General features: G+C 39.8%; 2 protein-coding genes across 6 annotated transcripts in view; one reads left to right on the top strand and one right to left on the bottom strand.

Moving 5' to 3' along the window:
- Positions 1-15,082, bottom strand: part of dgkh (diacylglycerol kinase, eta) — a 65,763-nt gene extending 50,681 nt beyond the window's left edge. For 3 of the 5 annotated variants that reach the window (XR_008386127.1, XM_053626888.1, XM_053626890.1), the window contains exon 1: positions 12,315-15,082. Coding sequence is in view for 4 of the 5 variants with exons in the window: in XM_053626888.1 (XP_053482863.1) it covers positions 12,315-12,584 (270 nt within the window). In the remaining variant the exon portion in view is untranslated. The remainder of the gene's footprint in view (positions 1-12,314) is intronic. The other 2 variants (XM_053626894.1, XM_053626889.1) reach the window with 1 other exon arrangement.
- Positions 15,083-16,508: 1,426 nt separating this feature from the next.
- vwa8 (von Willebrand factor A domain containing 8) overlaps positions 16,509-25,753 on the top strand; it is a 74,908-nt gene continuing 65,663 nt past the window's right edge. Inside the window, exons 1-9 of the mRNA XM_053626887.1 lie at positions 16,509-16,818; positions 17,163-17,240; positions 21,323-21,453; positions 21,600-21,710; positions 24,233-24,400; positions 25,069-25,233; positions 25,309-25,358; positions 25,443-25,551; positions 25,646-25,750. Coding sequence (XP_053482862.1) covers positions 16,680-16,818; positions 17,163-17,240; positions 21,323-21,453; positions 21,600-21,710; positions 24,233-24,400; positions 25,069-25,233; positions 25,309-25,358; positions 25,443-25,551; positions 25,646-25,750 — 1,056 coding nt within the window. The 5' untranslated portion in view covers positions 16,509-16,679. The remainder of the gene's footprint in view (positions 16,819-17,162; positions 17,241-21,322; positions 21,454-21,599; positions 21,711-24,232; positions 24,401-25,068; positions 25,234-25,308; positions 25,359-25,442; positions 25,552-25,645; positions 25,751-25,753) is intronic.

Raw genomic sequence — 25,753 nt, 5'->3', positions numbered from 1 at the left:
TTCTCAATAGAGAAAATAAGGAAACCAGGAAATCACTTGCTCTAAAGAAAGACAAAGGTTGCAAATATGATCTAGTGCTTTTGTTTTTGGGTGAATACTGAATTCAGAAAGTCTGGACTTTAATCAATGCTATCACAGTGGCAGACGGTTCTGCTTTGAGCTTATCAAAATGATATGTGGAATTACCCAAATAGATTCTCACCTTAAAAATCTAAGGTGACACCCACTTTAAAGTACATCCAGCATAAACTATTCGTTGATGGTGATGCAGCAGAAGCATATATTCGCACATTCTCCCTATGAAACAATTTACAACCTCAGGCTCATGCATGACACAAAGTAGCAACTGAAAAATAAATAATCTTTGGTGAAATCACAAAGAGCAGCAGGGACACGTTGCCTCCCCGGTGATGACTTTTCAGGCTTTGTGTTAGCAAAGCATGATCAGAGCCCCACATTAACACAAACACGCTGTTGCCACCCTGGAAGTTAAAAATACCACTTTCACTAAAACTTTGCAGCAGGGTTTAAACTGGTCCAGCAATTACACCTTGTCAAATGTTGCACATAATTTTCCCATCTCCTGCGACACAGAACCATTGTGTACAGAGGAGGCAGCACACAAGGTAACAATTACACTGGTCAGGACGCTCAGGCGTGGGGAGGCGGAAGAAATGACAGCCGCTGAAACACTGCTATACAGTCAGCAGGGGAGGGAGGGGAGGAGAACAGCAATTAAAGCTGCTTAACAAAGAAAAGAAGCTAGCTCTGGCTTGACACTACGGAAATGGTTACCGGTTTCACGATAAACTATGATAAAATTCCCTGACGGTTAGTATTAACCATGTCACATTTAATGATCATTAAAACCGTGCGCGATTATCGTGATTTGTAAAACTAGCGGTAAATGCTGTCCACACACCCCCAGCATGAGTCTGACGCAGGTGCAGCACGCAACATTGTTTTTCGAGCGTGAAAACAGACGCTACGATGAAAAACCGAACAGCATCAGCCCAATTCAGCATGAGCCGAATGAGTCAGAGTAACAGCACAGATCAGAAGTAATCAGATTTCATTTATCACGTGACGAGAGTGAGGCGAGCCGAGTGACAGGAAGAGTGAGGCGAGCCGAGTGACAGGAAGAGTGAGGCGAGCCGAGTGACAGGAAGAGTGAGGCGAGCCGAGTGACAGGAGGAGTGATTCGAGCTGACTGACAGGAGGAGTGAGGAGAGCTGACTGACAAGACGATGGTGGAAGATCTGGTTTAATATATAAGCGAGTTTGTCCTTTACTGTTTTGTTGTTGTTGTGTTTTTCATTAAGAATAATAACAGACCCACAATTCATGCAATTGCTGCCTCGAATTGCCGCTAATTCGAAAGTGAAAGTGAAATGCGCACAGCCGCACTGGCATTCATAAGCGATTTAAAAGTGAGGGGGAAAGACTGGCTTGCGTTCGATATTCGCAAATTAAGGCACCGTCTCTAAAGTTACATGTGACATTGGTATACACGTTTCTAACTTCAATAGAATTTGAAGAAAATGACTTAAGCCTAGTTCACACTACACGACTTTCAACGATCTGACAACGACTCTGTCACCCGACGACTCTATCTGGTGTCCAAACTACATTTTGTCACGAGAAGTGACACGGATATATGACGTGAAAACCATGCGCAAAACAGTTGTTTATTTGAAGATGGACGTTGGAGAGAAACAAGCGATGCGAGATGTTTGCACGATGATTGGTGCTAAAGAAATGCCACAAAGGGATAGTTTCACGGATTTTCCCTTCCTCATCCTATGCCTTGTTCTCTCGTTGGCTGTAGCTCATCGCCACAATCACTGCCAGTGACGACACACCGTATGGACTCCTACACAAAACATACCATACTTTAAAGCTCAGTAGCATTTGAAGAGAATGACTTACAGTCACAAAACCTCTTGGAAGGTTGGAAATTGTCCTGAGCACTGTCACTGCCTTCTGCCATGTTCTCTAACTGAACTAAATGATTATTATTACTCTAAAAAAACAAAACGTCAGTGGGGGCGGTGCTTCGATGGGCAAGTGATATAATCGGTGTGCGACTGAACACCGTGCAACACCGGGAACACGACTATCGCAGCAAGCCTACTGACAACCATCCATCAGTTTATATTAAAATATAAAACCTGTTTAAATGATTTCAGTGTGTGTAACAGGCTTTTTGTACATTTTCAGCACATTTTAACAATACCGTGATAATACTGAGAACCGTGATAGTTTTGGTCACGATAATCGTGATATGAAATTTTCATACCGTTACATCTCTACTTGCCACCCCTCCTCCAGTATCCACATATAATGCAAACATACATCTTCCGGACAGCCTCTTAATATAATCTTGATTCTTTTGGCCAAAACGTGGCACATCCAAGTAGCAACTGCCTTATTACAACTAAATACAGTGGCATTTAGGGTCGGTAGGATATTAGGGTTTGACACAGTCACACACTACAAAGCGATCAATCTTTGCAAAATGAAATAATGTGAGATGGGACATACTGTATGTCAACTGGAGCCAATTGGGATGAAAATGGAAATTATATAACAAGGGGAATATATTGCTTTGGTTACATACCCCTTGTGAAAGAGCAGGAAATCATATTTGAATGGGGAAGCTTTGTCTAATCTTGTGTCTTCAACAGGAACCCAGTGACTCTGGAAGAAAAGGGATTCATAGAGGGCTTTCTGTCTTTACTCCCTGTATTATCAACAGAACTGATCTGTAAAATACCCACCGTAAATCAACGAACATAACCCGTAATATATGGGAAAGACTTTTAAACAGAAGACTATGGAGTAACCATTTCCCATGAACCTTATGGTTTGTGAAGTAGATCACAAAGACAACATGATTGCTGTGTTATATATCCTCATTACACTACAGCACTGTTTAATTCTCTAATCGGATTGGCCAGAATGTTTTGATTCGTTTTCTTTAACAGCATGGATATGGGATTAGTTACTGCTGCATGGTAAATCACAGGTTTATATTAATGTGCTCATTCAAATACAGTATATTATCATTTCTATGGCACCAACTTACACAGGGGTTTGTATGGGGTATGTAATCATTGACTGTGTTTACATGCGCATCAAATTCCATTTAAATTCTGGTCTATATTCAGGTTGCAGCCATATTCCGAATACGATATTTATAGTGCTGTGAAAAAGTATCCTGATTCCTTGTGTTTTTGTGTATATCTCATACTAAACTGTTTCAGAAATTAAAACAAAATCTAAGATAAAACAAAGGCAACCTGAGTAAACACAAAATATAGTTTTTAAATGATAATGTTATTTATTGAAGCAAAAAATTATCCAATATCATCTGGGCCTGTGTGAAAATATATTTGCCCCCATATTTACTAATTCCCCATATCTATGAAACTACATTCATAGTGGGGTTCAGCTGGACTAGACGCAACCAGGCCTGATTACTGCAAACCCTGTTCAATCAAATCAACACTTAAATAGAACTTTTTCAACAGCACGAAGTTCGTTACAAGGTCTTACCTAGTAACATACTCTGGAACGACTCGTCCAGGAAGTCACAAAAGAGCCAAAGACAACATCAAAGGACCTACGGGCCTCTCTTTCATCAGTAAAGGTCACTGTTCATGACTCCACTATCAGAAACACAGTGGGTAAAAATGGCGTCCATGGAAGAACATTAAGGCTCGTCTGAATTTTGACAAAAACACACCTTTATGATCCTCAAACCCTTTGGGAGAATGTTCTGTGGACTGATGAGTCGAAAGTGGAACTGTTGATGAAGAACATCAAACCTATGGTCAAGCATGGTGGTGGCAGTGTGATGGTGTGGGGATGCTTTGCTGCTTCAGGGCCTGGGCAACTTGCAATAACTGAGGAAAAAAATTATTCTGCTCTCTACCAGAAAATCCTAAAGGAGAATGTCCGGTCTTCAGGCCGTAAATTGAAACTCAAGCACAACTGGATTATGCAGCAAGACAATGTTCCAAAGCATAGGAGTAAATCCTAGTCCTAGAAGTAAACAAAAGACTGATCTCGAGTTATCGGAAGAGTTTGGTTGCAGTTATTGCTGCTAAAGGTGGCACAAACAGATTTTAAGTTTATTGTGTGTTTACTCAGGTTGCCTTTGTTTTATGTTGTATTTTGTTTGAAGATCTAAAACTATTTAGTATGAGATATACACAAAAACAAAAGAAATACTGATACTTCTCTTACAGCACTGTATATGCATGCAGGCATCATATTCCTGTATACATGGTTGCTGTAAGCATGCCCAAGTTGCCATTGCCAAATACCTAGCCTACAGCTAAGCATCTGTTAGCACCTACAATTCCTTGTGGACTGAGCATGCACATATATCTCCTTTCAGTGGATTTTCTGAATAAGGTGTATAAGGTTCTGAATATGCAACAAATATCCGATTAAAACAGGCATATTCAGGGGTGGGAATCAGAATTTGATGAGAATATTGTCTTAATCTGAATCGGGCAATCGGATTGCAGCGTTTACATGACACAGTACTAATTAGAATATTGCCAATTGCAATTCATCTCGGAATATACATGTGCATGTAAACGTAGTCACTGATACAGTGGAGTCACAAGATCTGCCAATATAATTGAATCAGGAGGGTATTTTTAATTTTTAACATTTCAAATCCCGGATCGACAATCAAACCCACTCATATCAGTTCACAATAAGGTACTCTATGTGCCGAATAAAAGTTTATTCATTTTATTCTAGAAATTTGGCATATTTCAAATTCAGATTTAAAAATCAATGAATTGCAATGAGCCAAGAGAAGTTCAACCTAGCTACAACAGACAGTTCATTTCAAATTATAAATATAAAAACTTTTAGCCTGTATTCTCATCCATATTGTGAATTGTTTGTTTTGTTATTTATTTATTTAAAATTATCATTATGTAGAAAGTTAAATTGCCTTGGTTGTGTAGGAGCTAGCAGACGCTCGTTTTCCGCTATCTAAAAAAGTGTCCAGAAGTATCTAAAAGCCGCGCCCCTAAAATTTACATGCGGTTAATACCATGGTATTACATTATATATAATAATCTTGGTTTCAGGAAGAGTGACTGGTTTAACTGCAGTCCTCTCTGAGGGTTACACATTTGGCTCCCTTAAATAGCACAAAACTCTCTATGCTCTTCAGCAAAAAAGACCTTTATCCAGCACAACACATGAAGAAACAAGTAGCTTTCAGGTTATAGCCAACTGAAAAAAAAATAGCATGCTGAAATGAAACCTGACATTAAACCCATTTTCTAATTTCTTATTTTTAACTTGAGCATGAGATTGAAATTACGGAAAACAGCTTGTTATTCGTTTATTTTTTTTCTTCTCATTTTGGGATTTGTAAATGAATAATAAATGAACAAGCCATTTTTTCATATTTGGTTTAACTGAATATGAAAAGAACGAATGATACACAGATTTCACACCACCCTTCCATTGATTACTTTCTTATAATAGCATCTTATATGCGCCATTGTGTTTTTAATTCCTTACTTATTTTTGTGACCATTAGCACAATGTAGCAAAAAGTGTGGAAATTGTAAAAAGGGAGTTAGGCTAAAATGAATACATTATGAAGACGTGCGTTTAGGTGACATCCAATCAGATCAGCTCCTCTCATTCCCTTTAATAAATGAGTACATGAAAGTAGTGACAGTGACATCAGCAGTGACGTTTTCATAATGGCATACTTTTAAATTTAATTTATAGATTTCACATCATTGGTGTGTTTTCATGTGTGTTCACATTCTATGCTTATTTTTTTTTTATCTTTATTGAGATGATAAATTTGGTAACCCTGGTATTAAATTCATTTTGTTGATACCATTTCATACACTTGCACTCATGCGGTTTCACTGAATATCAGCATGGCTGTAATTACCTATGATCTTCAGTATAACCGCACTCTTTCTCCTGCAATACTGCAGGAGAATATATAAATATGACAGTACAGTTTTGGTCTGCACTTATATAGCACTTTTATCCATAGCGCTTTACACTGTGTCTCATTCACCCATTCACACACACACCAATGGTAGCAGAGCTGCCATGCAAGGCGCTAACTTGCCATCGGGAGCAACTTGGGGTTCAGTGTCTTGCCCAAGGACACTTCGGCATGTGGAGTCATGTGGGCACAGTTTTCTATGATGTCTTTTACAAACTCCGATTGGAAACAGAATTTTTATTTCCTCTCCATTTCACTGTTAATTTTTTTCATACAATAAATGTACCAATGTACCACTGAACAGTTTTTTCACAAAATTGCTGCTTTGCTAGCTGTATATTAAGCAAACCTATATTTCATGCTACATATTATGCATTTCAGAAATGTCCATCCATCCATCCATCCATCCATTTTTCTGTACTCCTTATCCTACACAGGGTTGCGGGGAGACTGGAGCTTCCTATCCAAGGGAACTAGGGACACAAGGTGGGGGACATCCTGGACGGGGTGCCAACCCATCATAGGGTACAATCGCACACACGCCCCATTCCCACACTACGGACAATTTAGAGATGCCCAACAGTCTACAACACAAGTCTTTGGACTGGAAGAAGTAACCAGAGTACCCAGAGGAAACCCCCGAAGCACAGGGAGAACGTCCAAACTCTGCGCACACAGGGCGGAGGCAGGAATCGAACCCCCAACCCTGGAGTTGCGAGGCAAACGTGCAAGTACAAATAATTATAATTCAAATAATAAATATAATTCAAAATAAAAAAATAATTCAGTTAGTTGTATTTAGTTAGTAGTCTAGAAGTTTTGTTAGTAGCTGATTATCATTAAAGTATAGTAAAATGCAGAAATAGGACAGGACTTTTAAGGCTTTTCCTGATATCAGGAAATGACAGTGTTGTGCTTACATTAAGCGGAGGTCTTGACAACTCTGAGTGGGTGTTCTCCAATTACTCCATTGGCGGATTTTAACAGTCTAACCCCTCTTGTCAGTACAGGCAGTGTTGATATTTTGTCATTAAAAAATAGCACGTGAGAGCAAAATGGGAAAATTAGCTTTTGCTTAACCTAATTAGCGGTTCAGATTGTGTTCGAGTTATGCCACTAAATTACGCTTGCACCTGCTTATGAAATTAGAGCCCTATGTGTGAAAGACAGATGATCTGATTGTATAGCAAACTACTCAAACAGACGGTGTGTATTCTGCTTCATGCCTGTGGCAATTCCACTCTTCCAGCTCCACTATCTAATCGACAGTGCATCTTATTCATGCGTAAGAGCACAGGGCATAGGACATACAGACAAAGCAGATATCCCTAACTCAATAAGAGGACTTGTCAGACATGATTGCAGTCCTCTCGATCAGTGTTATCATGGATTTCCCCTCCTTATCTATACACCTGGATCTGAGCTATCTGAGCTGCACTCACTCTTGCCTTAATAATATGGTAGAATGGTACAATGGCTTCTCGGCTTCTTTCACAGTTTTGTCATTTTTAATGGTAAAGTAAATCAGATGAGACTTAAGAAGTGTATGTAGTTCAGCAGAAATGTTTAGTTCAGCAGAAATGTTCAGCAGAAATGTTCAACAGAAATGTTCAGTAGAAATGTTCAGCAGAAATGTTCAGCAGAAATATTTCGTTCAGCAGAAATGTTCAGCAGAAATATTTCGTTCAGCAGAAATGTTCAGCAGAAATGTTTAGCAGAAATGTTCAGCAGAAATGTTTAGTTCAGCAGAAATGTTCAGCAGAAATGTACAGCAGTAATGTTTAGTTCAGCAGAAATGTTTAGTTCAGCAGAAATGTTCAGCAGAAATGTACAGCAGTAATGTTTAGTTCAGCAGAAATGTTTAGTTCAGCAGAAATGTTCAGCAGAAATGTTCAGTAGAAATGTTCAGCAGAAATGTTCAGCAGAAATGTTCAGCAGAAATGTTCAGTAGAAATGTTCAGTAGAAATGTTCAGCAGAAATGTTCAACAGAAATGTTCAGTAGAAATGTTCAGCAGAAATTTTCAGCAGAAATGTTCAATAAAAATGAAACTGGAAAAAAAGAGGCAGACAGCTGAAAAAAAAAGAAAAAAAAAGGAAGTGTATGTAAACCTTGTCTAACACTTCTGCATGCAGTTTCATTTGTGCAATTTTTCTACCCATAATTAATGTCATTTCTGATCAACAATATTGTAATAAGCTGTGTAGATAATTGTCTAACACGGCAGCATTGAGCTCAAAGTGCAGTATCAGCTGTGTGTGTTTCCTGTTTTAATTGCACTATCAAATTCCCCCATTCCATGGCTAATCGCATCACTGCAGACGACAACAGGGTAACCTTAGACTTTCAGTGCGTTAAAAGTACAGAGGGCTGATATTCATTAGGAAATCAAGTCAGTAAGACTTTTTTATAAGTTGATTTTACAGCATTAAAGAAATCTATATTCCTCTATTTAATGGTAAAGGAATTTCATGGTATAGGCAGAGTCCCTCTAGGATTTCGCGATCGCAGAAATGAACGCAAAATCAAGCAAACGCCACAATATTCGGAGGAGCTTGCGATTTTTTTATTTCAATTAACGCAGATTTTCCGCAGATTTGGACCAAGACGCATCATGTGGTGGCATCACAAAGCACGTGTAGTCAAGGTCCTCTTGGGATCACGTGCGTCGAATATGAGTACACCTAAAAGGTCTCACTTACCAACAAACATCACTGTGAAAGATCATGCAAAACAATATCATGCAACTGTGATTTCGCCAATTCGAGTAGTTTTCAGCAAAAAAAAAGCACAATTTTGAAAAAAAAGCCACAGCAACAGCAAGCATTTTTGGCTGCAACAATCACAAAAAAAGCCTCCGCTCAGGCGTCAAGAAATTTGCTGCAAAAGAAGGGGAAGTTTCACCATATGATATGTTTACATGTATCACAGGCATGACGTAAACAGTACCTGAAATAAATCATTTTAAAAATTATTTTATCTACAGACAGAACTGAATCACTACTTTTAAAATGGATCTTATCAATTTTGTCCAAAAAAAATATACAGATATTTTATGTTCTTTAATGATCTTTGCCTCTCAAAGACTGGTGTGTTGCACAATTTCTCACCTTGCTTTTGTAGAAAACCTGAAAACTGGCATCACAAATAGCCTGAGTGTTGAGTGGGAAACCTACTGAATAAACACTAAGAGGTGTGTTGCTACGGAAACCAAATCTACACATCATAAGACAAAGAGATTAAAACAAGTCTTTCTTCAAGGCTTATTCTGTCCAGTTTAACTACTGTTGGATGCCACTGAGCATCCTGTTCAAAGCTTTCTGCTCCTACACATTATTCTGATGAAGATGGAGGCCTACCGGCTGGTTGCCATGGCATCAGCAAATCAGGGTGAACAACTGCCATTGCATCCCTGCAGTAAAAGATCCACAGCATCTGGACAGCCGTGTGTGTGTGTGTGTGTGTGTGTGTGTGTGTGTGTGCGTGCGTGCGTGAGACTGTATATATGTGTTGTTTGTGTGTGTGCGTGCATGTGTGTGTGTGTGTGCGTGCGTGCATGCATGTGTGTATGAGACTGTATATATGTGTTGTTTGTGCGTGTGCGTGCATGTGTGCATGCATGTGTGTGTGTGTGTGTGTGTGTCTGTGTGAGACTGTATGTGTGTGTGAGACTATATAAATGTGTTGTTTGTGTGTGCGTATGAGACACACGCATGTTGTGTGTGTGTGTGAGACTGTATGTGTGTGTGTGAGTGAGTGAGTGTGTGTGAGACTGTATGTGTGTGTGAGTGAGTGTGTGTGTGTGAGACTGTATGTGTGAGTGTGTGTGAGTATGTGTGAGTGAGTGTGTGTTGTGTGTGTGAGTGTGTGTGCATGCGTGTGTGTGTGTATGTGTGAGTGAGTGTGTGTTGTGTGTGTGTGTGTGAGTGTGTGCTTGCGTGTGTGTGTGTGTGTATGTGTGAGTGAGTGTGTGTTGTGTGTGTGAGTGTGTGTGCATGTGTGCGCGCGTGTGTGTGTGTGTGTGCGTGTGTGTGATGTGGATGAGGAGCAGGCAGGAAGCCATAGACAGCCTCTATGATGAGCCAAGTTGGGCAAACAATGAGGAGGAACACTCAGAGGCTGTGTGCTCCATTACTGCTAATCTGCACACATCACAGCCCAGTGCACAGTCTGCTTCGGCAGAGGTCCAGTTAAAACAAGTCCAGCTATAGCAGCTCCCAGAAACAAAACTTACTTCTTTCTCTCTTTTTTAAAGTTTCTGAACTTTGGATATGTCGTGTAATGATTTTGCAATATGACAATATAATACAAGTACCATAATAAATCATGTCACAATACAATTTTCTGGGCCATCAGAGTAGACATATATAGGCAGTATAATTAGAACAATTACAAACTCTGAATAGTTATTAAAATTTTGTATAGATTTTTTTCAAATGTTGCCTTCATAATTTTTGCAGATGTTAAATTAAAGCATCCCTGAACTCAGGGTTTGGGTTTTTTTTGTCAGGCTTGTCGTGATACATATCAAGTATCATGATTTTGAGCATTTTTGGCCACCCAAAATGACAAAAATTGTCATTTCCTTTATTGCACTTAGTGATTATATTGTGTGCACGTACAAGTTGTTCGTCTCTCTTCTCACACACACACACACACACACACACACATTGTAAAGACACATAAGCACATACTAATACACTGTATACACATACAAACCGTGCTTATGTTTCCCACTGAGGATGCAGATGTCCTGTTTAGGGCTCTTAAAGGGGCTAACAGTAAACTGCTCCCTTAACACTACTAGAGAAACTCCAACCTCGAGAATTCAAGCGTTGTTTAAAAAACAACAACAATAGTGTTTAAGAAAAGCCATGAATGTGAACAGATCTGCTCTTTCCAAAGCTTATGTGTTTAAGTCAGATTAGTAACCTACTACAGTAAGTATATAAACATCTCTTTAAGCTATCTACTGATCGTTTTAAAAGGAAATATTTTAAAAATATTTTACATTTTCATCTTAATAATATTCATGCATAATGCAAGTTTTGCATTCACTTCATGTTGTTATGTGATGAGGAAAACACTTCAGTTATTAACTGTATTGACACAGTCATGTGTCTGATAGAGAAATGTGAAGATGAGGGATGGAATGACATTTGATGAAAGAGCTCTTGCATTCCTGTTAACATTTTAAGGAGTCTCTATTTACCCATCGTGTGTGTGTAATGGGCTCTTAATTAACATGTCAAAAGCGTTCTTGCATCAGTTCATGATCCAGAGCAGCAAGACTCTAAATATAACCTTCTTAAATAATGTAGTGAGGCTAGAGAGCAGCAGTCAATAATTGAGGGATCTCATACTAGGCAGAAAAGAGGATCTTTCTGAACGTCGCCAAGTTACTGTGCCTGGTAATTTTCATCTAAGGTGGCGCCTAATTGAGTACACCATGCTCAAGGACCAACAAAGTAGACTAAGTGAATCGTAGTGATGGAAATGAGGGTTGGATGTGTTTAGAGGTCAGTGATTAGTAAACAAACTCAGCTAAATACATAAAAACAACTAACTGGATTTTTTCTCCGCCCATTAATCATTCTTAAGTATTTAAAAGCAATGGTATGTGTATGGTGACATTATACCGAGTGTCTGAATCCAAACACATTGATGTTATTTCAACAAGCGGTGCATCAACAGGTTTGCTCCATTTACAAGCGACGGGCCTGACAATTTAGCAGTTTAGTCTGTATCGCGTTAATGGTGAAACAGTGCACAGCTAGAAAGAAAGAAAGAAAGAAAAGAAGGAAGAAAGGGAGGAAAGAAGGAAGAAAGAAAGAAAGAAAGAAAGAAGAAAGAAAGGAAGAAAGAAAGAAAGAAAGAAAGAAAGGAAAGAAGGAAGAAAGAAAGAAAGGAAAGAAAGGAAACAAGAAAGAAAGAAAGAAGGAAGAAAGGAAGAAAGAAAGAAAGAAAGAAGGAAGAAAGAAAGAAAGACAGAAAGAAAGAAAGAAAGAAAGAAAGAAAGGAAACAAGAAAGAAAGAAAGGAAAGAAGGAAGAAAGAAAGGAAAGAAGAAAGGAAGGAAGGAAGGAAGGAAGGAATAAAGAAGAAAGAGAGGAAGGAGGGAAGGAAGGAAGGAAGAAAGAAAGGCAAATCGTTTATGTGTTGTTCTGTTCCTGATTGGTGTGATGTAGGCAGGCCATCACTTGAGCGTGTGTAAGCACTGAGGATTGTAGATACATAGCTATCATACTGTACACCCAAAGTCACATCACAATTCATAGCCTACATCCATATGTTTTGGTCGCTTACCTTGCTCCGGATCTGGCCGGACGTAGACACTTTCCTGATGAGCTTCTGCGGCCCTTCCTGCTCGCCCTCGCTGTCCGAAGACTCGTCTGCAGCTCCCGACCCTCCGGCGGCTCCGGAGCCCGCGCTGCTGTGCTGAGTGGCGGCCGCTCCGCGGGGCTCCTGGTGCGGGAGAGCGGAACCGTGGTGAGCGCGTGCTGCCGCTCCTTTCCGTTCCACGAGCCACGGAGAGCCGCACAGCAGCGGCTCCACAGCGGCTCGCTTCGCCGTCATCCTCCTCTCTTCCTACTGCCCATGCACTGCGCTCAGTCCTCCTCACTCTGTCCTATAAAGGCTTACTGTCGCGTGGGCATTCTGTACGCAGCTCTCCCTGTCGAGGGCGTTTTTAAAGCCACGGCTGGTGCTTCCACTCAGCCCGAGAGGCTACACAGCGCAGATACATCATTATTATTATTTTTATTTGTATTATTATTTTTACTATTACTACTATCACAAGAGAGCGGGAGGGAATCTCTGTAGCAGACCCTAGCGGTGAGTCCAACTCACACTGCAACAGATGTCTCTCTACTGTACACAGCCTACTGTACTTAAGGCACCGGGCTGTGTCTACTATACAGCTCTGTTCTTTAGCTAGGCTCTATAAACAACATTCAAATCGAAAATCTGTCCCTGTAGCCTCGTTTAGTCGTGTGAAGCGAAATTATTTACACTGGTTTTATATTTAGCTGGACATATATTTATTTTAATCCTTTTTTGCTCATTTTTTAAAATAGCCATATTTAAAGGTTCATTTGATGATCCAGTCTACGCTGAATCATTTCTGATAAACCCTCAGCTTTAGGCTTCTACGTGGCACCTTTTTATTCTTCCACCATGAGGGACCTCAGCAGAAACCTTAAGGACTGAAGTGTATTCGGAATATTTTCTTGATTACTTTCACCTGAACCATCGCGGTCAGTTAGACAGTACTCTAATAAACAAGGGAATCAAAGAAATATGAGCATAATTTTATTTTATTCAAGTAGTCCTTGCTTAAGACTCGCTTCAGTGATCAGCGAGGAAATGATTTATGCCACAGAATAAAGTTTATCCTCTATAAGTGGGCTACACGAGGAAATATTTGAATAGATGGCATTTTTTTTAATGATCATTTATTATTTGTTAACAATTGGGTTCTTAACAATGAGTCAAATTGCTGTGATTCTCGTCTACCAATCACGTGACAATATTCTATTCTATATTACTCTACATTATTTTTTATTCTGTGCTATTCTGTCATTCTACACCATTCTATTCTGTTCTATTCTCCATTCAATTCTACAGCATTTTAGTCTATTCTACTGTATATATTTTTCTATTCTATTCAATACTATTCTATTCTGATCTATTCTCTATATTCCATATTATTCTATTTAAAAATTCTATTCTAGATCATTCTATACAAATCTGTTCTGTTTAGTTCTCTTCTATATTCTATTCTCTATTCAATTCTACATCATATTTATTCTATTCTACTCTGTGTATTTTTCTATTCTATTCTATACCATTCTATTCTGATCTATTCTCTATATTCCATATTATTCTAAATTTAAAAAAAAAACTATTCTATTCTGTATCATTCTATACCAGTCTGTTCTCTTCTATATTATATTCTATATTCAATTCGACATATTTATTCTATTCTACTCTGTGTATTGTTTTATGCTATTCTATACTACTCTATTCCATTCTCTATTCCATCTTATTCTATACATTGCATTCTAATCTATTCTATTCTCTATTCCATCTTATTCTATACATTCTATTCTATTTTTATATCCTTTTATACGGTTCTATTATGTTCTATTCAATATTCTATTCTATTCTACTGTTTACTCTTCTCTATTCTATTCTCTTCCATATTATTCTATAGATTTTCATTCTATTATGTATCATTCTATACTGTTTCTATTCAATATCCCATTCTATTATCTATTCTATTCTGTAGTATTCTGTTCTGTTATTAACTCTATTCTATTCTACTCTCCACTCTATTCTATTCTATTCCATTCTATTCTGTTCTATTCTATCAGTTTCTTTCTTTCTTCATTACAACAGGCTCGTACGTTAAATGGCAGTGACTACCGAAATCCTCAAACTCTCTGAATGTAGTTCGCGTCTACTTTCTGACCAGCCCCAGTGTATCAGCGCTCGGGTTAAAGGGCTGGAGCTGCGAAACTGTTTCAGATTGGGAAGATAAGCTTATCTAAACATCTCCTCAGGTTTGCTTAATAAGTGCAGTTCGCCTGTTTGAAGAAGGCGGTCCGCGTCTATCATCCTCTCCCTTCCTCCGAGCGCAACAAAAGCAGGAAAAAGCAGAGCTTTCTAGCGGCAGCCTTCTCTCTGCTCACTTTCTTTTCTCATTTCTTATCACTGCGCTAAAAACCCAACCACACTCTTTTCTCCAAAAGCTCATCTCGGTGTTCCAGTAACCAACCTTAATCAGTCATGAAGAATGTGTGTAGAAACAACTCCGGTGAGGAAATCAGTGAGGTTGTACTCACCAGTTCCTCCCAGGCAGGGCTCCGTGTATACTGGTACTCATCGTCCATATTCCCAAATCCCTCCGCTGTCCCGCTGCCGCAAACACCAGCGCTTTACACACTTTCAGTCGAATGTTTAGGTGAAATTGTTAGCGTGGAACCGGGCATATGGGTGGATTCTTCAACTCGCTATTAGTTTATTACGGCTTCTTCACTCCACCACTTATCACCTCCCTCCTCCTCCTCCTCCTCCTCCTCCTCGTTCAGGGTCTCTCCAAGGGCTGCGCCTTCTCGCCACGTGATAAATGTCAAGCCGTAAATGGAAGTGGAGTGATCACCATGGCTACATCCAAAAACCCGCCATTAGTGCTTGTCCTATTTTGACACACTTGAGAAGGCTAGCTGACCTGCTCCTGCTACACAATCTTACTAATTCTCTTAATCCTTCACGATTTTTGTTGAGTCGATCTGAGTTGAAAGCGGCACAGTGCACTTATAGCCTATATTAAAGATAGTGAGCACACAGCTCAGTTTCTAGTCTGGGACAAGATGGAGTTCGCCTTTATAGACATCTGGGCTGATCAGAGGTGACCTGATAAACTATACACACCGTCTAATTATGTGCAAAGAATCACATTTATTCATTTAGACAACATATAACTACAAGGATACAATCTACATCCTTAGAAAAAGCTTACATCTAACATGGATTGTATTGGATGGATTGTAGTTATTGGGTCTTGTCTTTCAGAAAAGGTAACTAGTAGAACCCCTTTTGGAAAGCCAGAGCCAAGAATCCTTGAGGAACTTTTTGTTTTTCTGTCTGAGTGCAAATATGTAGCTGTTTGGAAAATGAAGTGGTGAAAATAGTTTCTTGGAGTTCCCGATGCACCAAGGAATTGACTACAAGAATAAATGTTTATGTGGAGTAATGTTCACAGATCGTTTTAAAATCATTCTGGGCCTGTTTCCCAGATTAAGTCTAAACGCTGGCTGAAAAGGGAAGTGTAGTGATGAATAACCAATGATGCAGCTTGAACCAATACTGTGACACAAACCGACAAAAAACCACACACTTCCTAAACCTAAGGACATGTATACACACTTACAGTTTCAGTGTATTCATTAAACCTACATTTCAAAGCTGTTTTGATCTTTTTCCAGCAGTAGTTGTTTTTTTTGTTGTTGTTGTTTTCTTTGCAAGAGTAGATTAATTATAATGAAGCGTTAAGAAGGCCAAATAATTTATAAACAGATAGTCAAAGACAATCAAGAAATTGTCCTGTGTGTGTGTGTGTGTGTGTGTGTGTGTGTGTGTATATATAGAGAGAGAGAGAGAGAGAGAGAGAGAGAGAGAGAGAGAGTCAGTGATCGATGAGTGTAATCTTAAGGCAAAGTCTTAAGGACATACAAGTGGTATCACGTTAGAATAGTCTAATTTAACAAGTTAAAGAAAAACTAGCAGTGTAGTCATAGAAGTACACAAACAATGTTATGTTGATTGTAGTACGAATGTAAACAACAACAACTTATTATTATTATCATTATCATCATCATCATAATAATCATTATTATTATTGTTGTTGTTGTTGTTATTATTATTATTATTATTATTATTATGTTCCCGACAGATTCCAAAGAGACATACGCTTTTCTCGGAACCAGAACGGTGTTTCCCGTTTCGCACGGAGCAATTATGCGACGCATAACCTCTGTTCTTCAACTATTTTCCTCCGCAGGACAGTTGCTGTCGGCGGTTTTTTGGCAGCTAACATGAAGGAAAACACGAAATAATTCAGAATGTCCACTTGTTTTGTCGTTTAACGTTGATATAAAAAACCCCACAATGCAGTCACAAATTTTATTCAAAGGAACAGCCGCAGCTGTTGCTGCCCGAAGACTCCGGAACATTTTGGGTCCCGTCATGTCAAGGGGAGGCTGGAAATGGAGTACGCATGAGGTTAAACTCTTAAACACTTCATCAGGTAGATGCACATTCCAAACTTCACCTGCAGCCACTACTAAACACACCCTTGCAGTCTGATATTAGATTAGAAAACCTAACCTGTGTGGCTCTTCTTCAGTTGGAGTAACTTGTCAACATCAGTATGTCCAAAACTGCTGATGACTTTCTACTACACTGTTTAATAGCAGTGACAATGCAATAAATGTTGTTGTCGTCACAACAGTTCCGCTGGTATGCAGAATAAACTATAAAAGTAGCAACAGTGATCAAGGTCATGTGTGTTTGTAACAGGCTACAGTAATACGTTTGCAAAGCTATTTTTCTAACTCATGCCATTTCCTTTGATCATGCCTTGATTGACAGGTGACACTGTGAAGATAGGGGAGATCTCCTATCAGCTCAAGACACCAAGAAACCCTGAGCTTGTCCCAGTAAATCACAGTATGTGCTTTTCTTAGTGTAATTAATCATTGACCGTCTTCTCTCTCTGAAATGTCAGTTCTCACCTGAACCAGTCAGCTGTTCAGATATCAGCCCTGGCTTATGATATGAGCAGTGGTTCCAAAATCGAAGGAAGGAATGCACATTAATATTACGTTACTCATTTAATTAATTTTTTTTCTGTTTAGTAAACTCAAAAGTTCTATCAAGTAATTGATTTATTATATAAATGAGCATTTCTTTCAACCTTTTAGCTGTTATTTCATATAAATTTAGCTCAGGTCTTTAGCTTATGGCCCATCCCAAAGTCTACAGAAGAAGAAAGTGGGATTTGATTTTGAAATATGTGAATTCAGAAGTTATGGACTAACAAAAATAAATTAAATGCGATCGAGAGAAATTCAATTAAAGGGGTGTTTATTATTATAATTATTATTATAATTATTATTATTATTATTTAAACGTGTAAATAGGGAAATTTCTTCCACTGGCTTAGTTTCGGAATTCGTGCTCATTCAAAAACTGTTGTAAATGCACCCCAAAGGCAGATGCTCACTGCCCCGAAACACCCCCCCCCCTCCCCCAGCTAGTTGTCTTTTGGAATGGAAGGTAAAAGAACAAAAACAAAAAGACTACAGGAAATGTATATATGTTTGCTCTGTTTGACTTTCCAAATCGAGCTGGGAGTTGATTTAGTTCAAGTAGTGTGATTGAGCAAGGATACTGTTCTCTGGATTAATTGACATCAGGGAGTTCTTATAAAGATATGCGGCATGGAGAATACTCCATAGGCAATTACGATTTTTTTCCTTTTTTAAATCTGAATGGTCTAAGGTTCAGAATTTGATAGTTATTTCACAGAATAGTGCTTTGAAAAAGTATTTGCCCCACCCTGATTTCTTCTGTTTTTTGTGTATATCTCATGCTAAATAGTTTTCAATCTTCAAACGAAATATACCATAAAACAAAGGCAACCTGAGTAAACAAACAATACAGTTTTTTTAAGCAAAACAAACTTATCCAAGACCTATCAGCCTTGTGGAAAAACTTAAAATCTGGTTGTCCCACCAAACGCTTCCAATAACTGGAGATCAGTCTTTCACTTACTCCTAGGACAAGGACTTACTCCTATGCTTTGGAACATTGTCTTGCTGCATAATCCAGTTGCGCTTGAGTTTAAATTTACGGACTGAAGACCGGACATTCTCCTTTAGGATTTTCTGGTAGAGAGCAGAATTCATGTTTCCCTCAATTATTGCAAGTTGCCCAGGCCCTGAAGCAGCAAAGCATCCCCACACCATCACAATGCCACCACCATGCTTGACCGTAGGTATGATGTTCTTTTTGTGGAATTTGGAGTTTGGTTTACGCCAGATGTAATGGGACTCCTTTTTTCCAAACAGTTCCAGTTTCGACTCATCAGTCCAGAGAACATTCTCCTAAAAGGTTTGAGGATCATCAAGGTGTGTTTTGGTAAAACTCAGACAAACCTGAATGTTCTTCTGGGTTAGCAGTGGTTTTCACCTCACCACTCTTCCATGAATGCTATTTTTACCCAGAGTCTTTCTGAAAGTGGAGTCATGAACCTTTATTGATGCAAGAGAGACTTGTAGATCCTTCGATGTTGTCCTTGACTCTTTTGGGACTTCCTGGATGAGTCGTTCCTGTGCTCTTGGAGGAATTTTGGAAGGTCAGCCATTTCTGGGAAGGTTCACTACTATGTAGAGTTTTTCCATTTGGAGATAATGCTCCCACCGTGGTTCTGTGGCACTGTGAGTCCCAGGGCCTCTGAAATAGCTTTGGAACCCTTCCCAGACTGATGTATTTCGATCACCTTCTTCCTCATCATTTCCGGAATTTCTTTAAACTTTGTCAAAGTGTGTTACTGGCTAAGTAAAACCAACTTTTAACCAACTTCATAACTGAACCCCATTATGAATGCAGTTTCTTGGATTTGGGGAATTATTAACTACAGGGGCAAATACATTTTCTCACAGGCCCACTTGGTATTGGTTGACATTTTGCTTCAATAGATAACATGATTATTATTCAAGAACTGTACTTTGTGTTTACTTGGGTTGCCTTTGTTTGATCTTTTTTGTTTTAATTTTGTTTTAATTTCTGAAACAATTTAGTATGAGAGATACACAAAAACAGAAGGAATCACAGCATTATATCTTGTGAGTGCTTTATTATCATACTCTTAAAGATTACATTACAGTTCAGGAAAGTTAGTGAAACAGTATACTTCCCCAACAAGTGCAACAGATGTTATTATTTTGATAAGTTCTTCTTAAAAATTCTTCTTTTGGGAGAAAGTCTTCTCCCAATTTGATTATCTGCCATCACCAGCCAACCCTTCTCTATAAAATGACAACTATGAATCAGGGAGGCTTACAATGCTTCCTCAGACAACTTCATACAAACTGCTGCTCACTCTGCATCACAGTGCAGCGTAACACACTTACAGGAAAGCACTATCTGCCCTCTTCCACATACATGAGCTCACACATGCCCACAATTGGCTAGTGTCACTGTGATTGACAGGAGAGAGAGAGTAATGCTTTCCCTCCCACCCAGAGAGCACAGCCAGTTTTTCTCCCTTTGGCCTTTGACCATGGATGGATGTTAATGGATGCTAATTCTTTTTAATAGCTAGTTTTCATTATCGCAGTAACTGCAGTTTATCCTCAGGGTTCATGTCTGCTTTGGAAAGTCTGGGAAGGTATGCAATTTAAATGAAAAAGTGTAGACATTCAGAAAACGTTTAGGAAACAGTACGGATCTAGCTAGATCTGCAACAATTAATCAATAAAATTGATAATAATCAATTTTGAAAATCATTGTCAACAAATCTCATTATCGATTAGTTGGTCTGTGCGTGGCGTGGGGTGCGATTACTCATTTAATTACATCCAAAAACATGCATCGGAGAGTACAGACTAAACAGATGTCTCAATGGTGGTCATGTTAAATCACTTTAAATTTATGTGCCTTATTTAGAGATAACTAATGGCTATGCATTAAAAGGGAAATGTAAATGTGTGTCAGTAACAATAATCCGATATTAACAAGATTAAGACAATACTCTGATTAAGAAACTACCATGTAAACAGCGATTATTGATTATCTTAACCCTGCTAAAGTCATACACGAAGTAAACACATATCGTATTAAGTCATGTGGAGTACTCCTGTTTCAGTCGCATTATCGAAGTGCATTACAGACATGTACACACCTTAATCACATTATTAACGTCGTGTTGGGGTTTTCACTGCATTTTGCAACAGGGCACACGTACACACACGGCAGTGCTCAGCCGTTTGACGGCAAACAGGAGAGCACGGCTGTGTCCCAAACCGCGTACTTACCTACTATATAGTAGGTGAAATACATGTATTACTATACAGTAGGTAAGTATGCGGTTTCGGACGCAGCCCACACAACAAAATCCCCAGTGTTGATTTAACACCCAGAGTGTGGAATTTACACCCTACAGTGTTTATATAAATCCATTGAACACAAACGAGCACTCTTGGTGTTAATTCAACACTAGAGATTTTATTGTGCACGGCTTCAATCAGTCGTCTATCTGCATGTATAGCATGACAAATAATTACCTGCACTTGAAGCTTTTGTAAAATTAAAAATGAAACACCCAAAACTGTATACGTTGATGCGTGAAATTCTGGAGGGAACGTCGGACGGCGTGGCGTGGGGACGTAATGACGTGTTAATCGATCTATGTTCTATAACATGTAAAACGGGAACATGAAAGGAGTATTCTAAAAGCAACTCGTAAATACCTTAATCAGAATGTCTTATTCAGAATAAGATCAATAATTACATTACTGCTGTCCATGTAAACATAGTCATTCATTTGTGAGCTTTGTAAGCAAAGAATTGTATGTAGCTGTAACTAGAAAAAAAAAAGTTTGTTGGGACATTTCCCTTACATTTGATCTTCTAAAAGAGTTTTTTGTTGTTGTCAGTTTTAATAATGGTGATAGATTCCCAATCCTGCTGTGACTTTTTGTAACGTTGCTCCATTGCATTCCACTGTCATGGTGTGTTTGGTGCAGTGACAGAATCCATGCCACAGACAGTTGCTCAGCACCTTCGCTGGATCATGCAGAAAGACCTGCTGGGGCAGGATGTGTTTCTCATCGGTCCTCCTGGCCCTCTGCGCCGTTCCATTGCCATGCAGTATCTGGTAACACAGTGTAGCTCTAATCACCAATATTTCATTTGATCCCTATTCTGTATAAAGCTATTTAATAATGACCTCTCAGTATGTGCCAGCTTTTGTTCATTTCAGAAATACATGCGCTTGAAATGTGTGCTGCTCATGCGTTCTAGGAGCTGACGAAGAGAGAGGTTGAGTACGTGGCTCTATCCAGAGACACGACTGAGACTGATCTCAAGCAGCGCAGAGAAATCCGCTCTGGCACAGCCTTCTACATAGACCAGGCAAGTACCAAGTCTTAGGCTTGTTATTATGCCTCTTGTCCATTATAATCCTTTATGATGTATCCAACTTAGTATTTCACTCTTTAATTTTCCTCCCAGTGCATGTCATATAGTTTAAAGTGCAACACTGACGTACTCAACACTTTCAGTCTCTGTAGGTGGGCCCGCCTCTAACGAATCACTTTGTGTTCTGTATGTTAAGACAGTATCTGATGGACTGACTGCTGGTTAGATTTTTCAAGATCTGCTGACTTTTTGTGTTTGTCCACATCCATTTGTGATGTTTATTCTTTTATTAAAGCTGGTGAAGGTACGTCAGTGTTTGTGTCGTCACGTCTGCCGTTAGGAGGAGGTCAGCTGTGTGAGAAATCATCTCGTGCTCAAAGTGCTCCTTAAAGCGAACGACCTCAACCAGTTTTAATTATTTATTGATTGTCCTTCATGCTGTTGCTTCTAACCCGTGTGTTAATTAATCACATGCTTAAAGAATAACACGGATAGAATTAAACTGCCATTGAGGCGTCAGTCTCCCGGGCATGAGCTGTTTCTTGAACACAGACTAACAGCAAGGTGAATCAGTGGTGCGTGCGTGTGTGCGTGTGTGTGAGAGAGAGAGAGTGAATGTGTGTGTGTGTGTGTGTGTGCAAGAGAGTGAAGGTGTGTGTGTGTGAGAGAGAGAGAGAGAGAGAGAGAGAGAGAGAGTGCGAGTGAAGGGGTGTGTGTGTGAGGGAGAGAGAGTGTGAGTGAAGGGGTGTGTGAGAGCGTGAAGGTGTGTGTGTGAGAGCATGAAGGTGTGTGTGTGAAAGAGAGAGAGAGAGAGTGAAGGGATATGTGTGTTTGTGGGTGGATACGTGAGCGTGTGAAGGTGCGTGTGTGTGTGTGTGAGAGAGAGAGAGTGAAGGTGTGTGTGTGTTTGTGGGTGGATGTGTGAGAGAAGGAAGGTGTGTGCGTGTGAGAGAGTGTGAGTGAAGGGGTGTGTGAGAGTGAAGGTGTGTGTGTGAGAGAGAGAGAGAGAGAGAGAGAGTGAAGGGATATGTGTGTTTGTGGGTGGATGTGTGAGAGCGTGAAGGTGCGTGCATGCATGTGTGTGTGCGTGTGTATACGTATGTGTGTGTGTGAGAGAGAGAGAGAGTGAAGGTGTGTGTGTGTTTGTGGGTGGATGTGTGAGAGAAGGAAGGTGTGCGTGTGTGTGTGTGTGTGAGAGAGAGAGAGAGAGTGAAGGTGTGTGTGTGTTTGTGAGTGGATGTGTGAGAGAAGGAAGGTGTGTTCATGTATGAGAGAGTGAGAGTGAAGATGGAGGGAGTAGTAACTTGTACTGCTCTCTGGGGTTCTGTGCTGTTTGTCTGACCCATATACCAGCTGTGTGTATAAAATGTCTCTCTGTAGACTCTGTATGTTAATAGAATATTTGCAGTAATGTTGTTAAGTTTCTCTTTAGGCTCGATTTCCAGGCAGGAAGTATTATTTTGGATGTTACTGCTTATTGGAAGAGAAAGTTCATTTCAAAGATATGTACGATTTCATTTGAAAGCATGATCTAATCAGTTAAACTCCCAGCTGCGGAGCCCAGCGCAAAGAGAAAGTTAGTGGTGCAGCTGACTCTCAAGTCTTTAAGCATCAAGCTTCTGATTTCGATTCGCTGTGTTCTCCCTGTGTAAGGAAAAGGCTTTGAGTCATGACGTTAGTAAAGTGTCTGCCCAAATAACTGCAGACCAGGAACTTTGCTGTCCACTTGGAGTATTTATGAATGTTACCTCATGCGCCCAGCTCTCCTCAATTATCCCATCACGAGCTTAATGGCCAGTTATAGTGCAGGAATTCCAGGAAAAGTTCTTTCACATGAGATCACTTTTTCCACCTTACCGCTGGTCTTTCTTGTCTTCTGTCTTTAAAAGTCATAAAGACATCGACCACTTTACGAATATTCAAATCAGAAGGAACATTTAGGGCGATCTGATTCGCTGTTTCATTGATAACACATGGCGTAGCTGGTGTGTGGCTTTAGCTCACCTCCTCGTCCTGAGTCTCTACTGTTTCTAGTAATTATGGGATTGTATAGTCCATGGTGGAAATAGAGCCCAAGTTAAATTTAGAGCGTCTGGCTACACTTTGGTAGGCCCTTTTTTCCACATAATTAGGCATATGCCTAGAACGGCGAGACTGTTTGATTCCAGTACACACATGTTTGTACGGTTGCATCGTCATAACTGCAGAAATCTGATCAGTCTGCCCACACGTATTCAGGGTTTTAAAATAGAAATGGGCTGTTTTTGGACTTTGGGTAAACTAGCTGCATCACAAAAAGGGCTTTCCCTTGATTTTTCATTCTAAAAGCATTTAAAATCAAATCACAGTTACTTGGATTTTTGAGGATGATTGTAGTGTTTATTAAAGGATATTCGAATGTGAGCTTTTTAAGAGGACTACTTTAGCTAATGAAGCGGTTGAATGGAAAGCTCAGGGTGAGGTGAAGATGTGTTCTCGGCATTAGCTGAGCTCACTGAGCCGTCTCATGTGTGCAGTGTGCTGTGAGAGCGGCAACCGAGGGCCGAATTCTGGTTCTGGAGGGGCTGGAGAAGGCCGAAAGGAACGTGCTGCCTGTCCTCAACAACTTGCTGGAGAACCGTGAGATGCAGCTAGAGGACGGACGCTTCCTCATGTCGGCCCAGCGCTACGACAAACTGCTGCAGGTCATAAGAACATAAACAACTTTGATTCCAATAGACCGTGAAGAGCTACTGAAGAGATACTGAAATACACAACTGCGCAAAAGTCTCAGCTTCCTCGGATGAAAATCTGCAAAGCAAAGATGCTTTCAAAATAATGAAAAACATATATATCATGATATATGACATATATGTAATATATAAATAGGGGCACACAGTGGCTTAGTGGTTAGCACGCTCCGTGTTTCAAGGCACTTCACGGGAACCTTAACGGCATAATAAAATCTCTTTAGCATGTTTAAAATTTCTACTGACGCACTAATGCAGAAGACAAAAACATTTAGGACAAAATTTATAAAGGAAAATAGGTAATGCTGTTATGACCTGCTAGTGAGGCACAGCACATCCACAAGCACAGCACACATGATTAAAATATTTACTGAAATAAAAATTAAATCTATTTAAAGAATATTGCATGATGTAAATTTCTCTGAAGGGATGCAATTAAAACACTATCATTCTAATTGGTTTAATTTTTGAAACAAGTAATAACATAAAATGAAATAGAAACATAAAACGATCCGAAATATTAAATAAATGCACTCCACCTGGGGTATAAAAGAGTGCTCTGAGACTCATGTGCAGTGTGAATTTGAGTAAAGTAAATTGCCCATGGTGTGTGCTGATTGTAGGAGCACACTAAAGAAGAACTGGACCAGTGGAAGATTGTGCGTGTGAGTGAGGATTTCCGTGTCATCGCTCTGGGGCTGCCTGTGCCACGCTACAAGGGCAACCCTCTAGATCCACCCTTACGCTCACGCTTCCAGGCTAGAGACGTCTACTACCTTCCCTTCAAGGTACAAAGGTGACGTGTTGTTTATTACGGCACTGAGTGAAATGCACATCGCTCACATTACTTCTGCTTTTCTCAGGATCAGCTCGAAATCCTGTACAGTGTTGGACCAAATGTGAAAGCTGAAAGGTAAAGAGGAATTAAAAAGATGTAATGGATAGATATATTTGGCAGCCTAATGATGGACAGTAAAGATTTCCTTTTTCTTGTCAGAGTGTCTCAGCTCCTGTCATGTGCTACTACTCTGTGCTCACAAGAATCTGCCAATCTGGGTCTTCCTGACTTTCCTGTGGACAATCTACCACCTGCTATCAAAGTGCTGGTGAGTGTACAGAAGATCCCACTCTGATGGGGAATGATGTATACCAGCGTCATGACCCGGGTAGTGGCTAAAAAAAGTGATGCCACTGTTGCAGGACTTGTTCCCCATGCTGTCCACTCAGCAGCTGCTCCAGAGACTCTACCCATATGAAGCCATGCTGGGGAAAGAGGGTCGAAATGCAGTGGAGGGTGTGCTCAGTGTA

Source organism: Ictalurus furcatus, chromosome 6, assembly GCF_023375685.1.
Source record: "Ictalurus furcatus strain D&B chromosome 6, Billie_1.0, whole genome shotgun sequence".
NCBI lineage: Eukaryota > Metazoa > Chordata > Actinopteri > Siluriformes > Ictaluridae > Ictalurus > Ictalurus furcatus.
The sequence above is the reverse complement of the archived record's forward strand: the minus strand, read 5'-3'. Positions and strand labels throughout refer to the sequence as shown.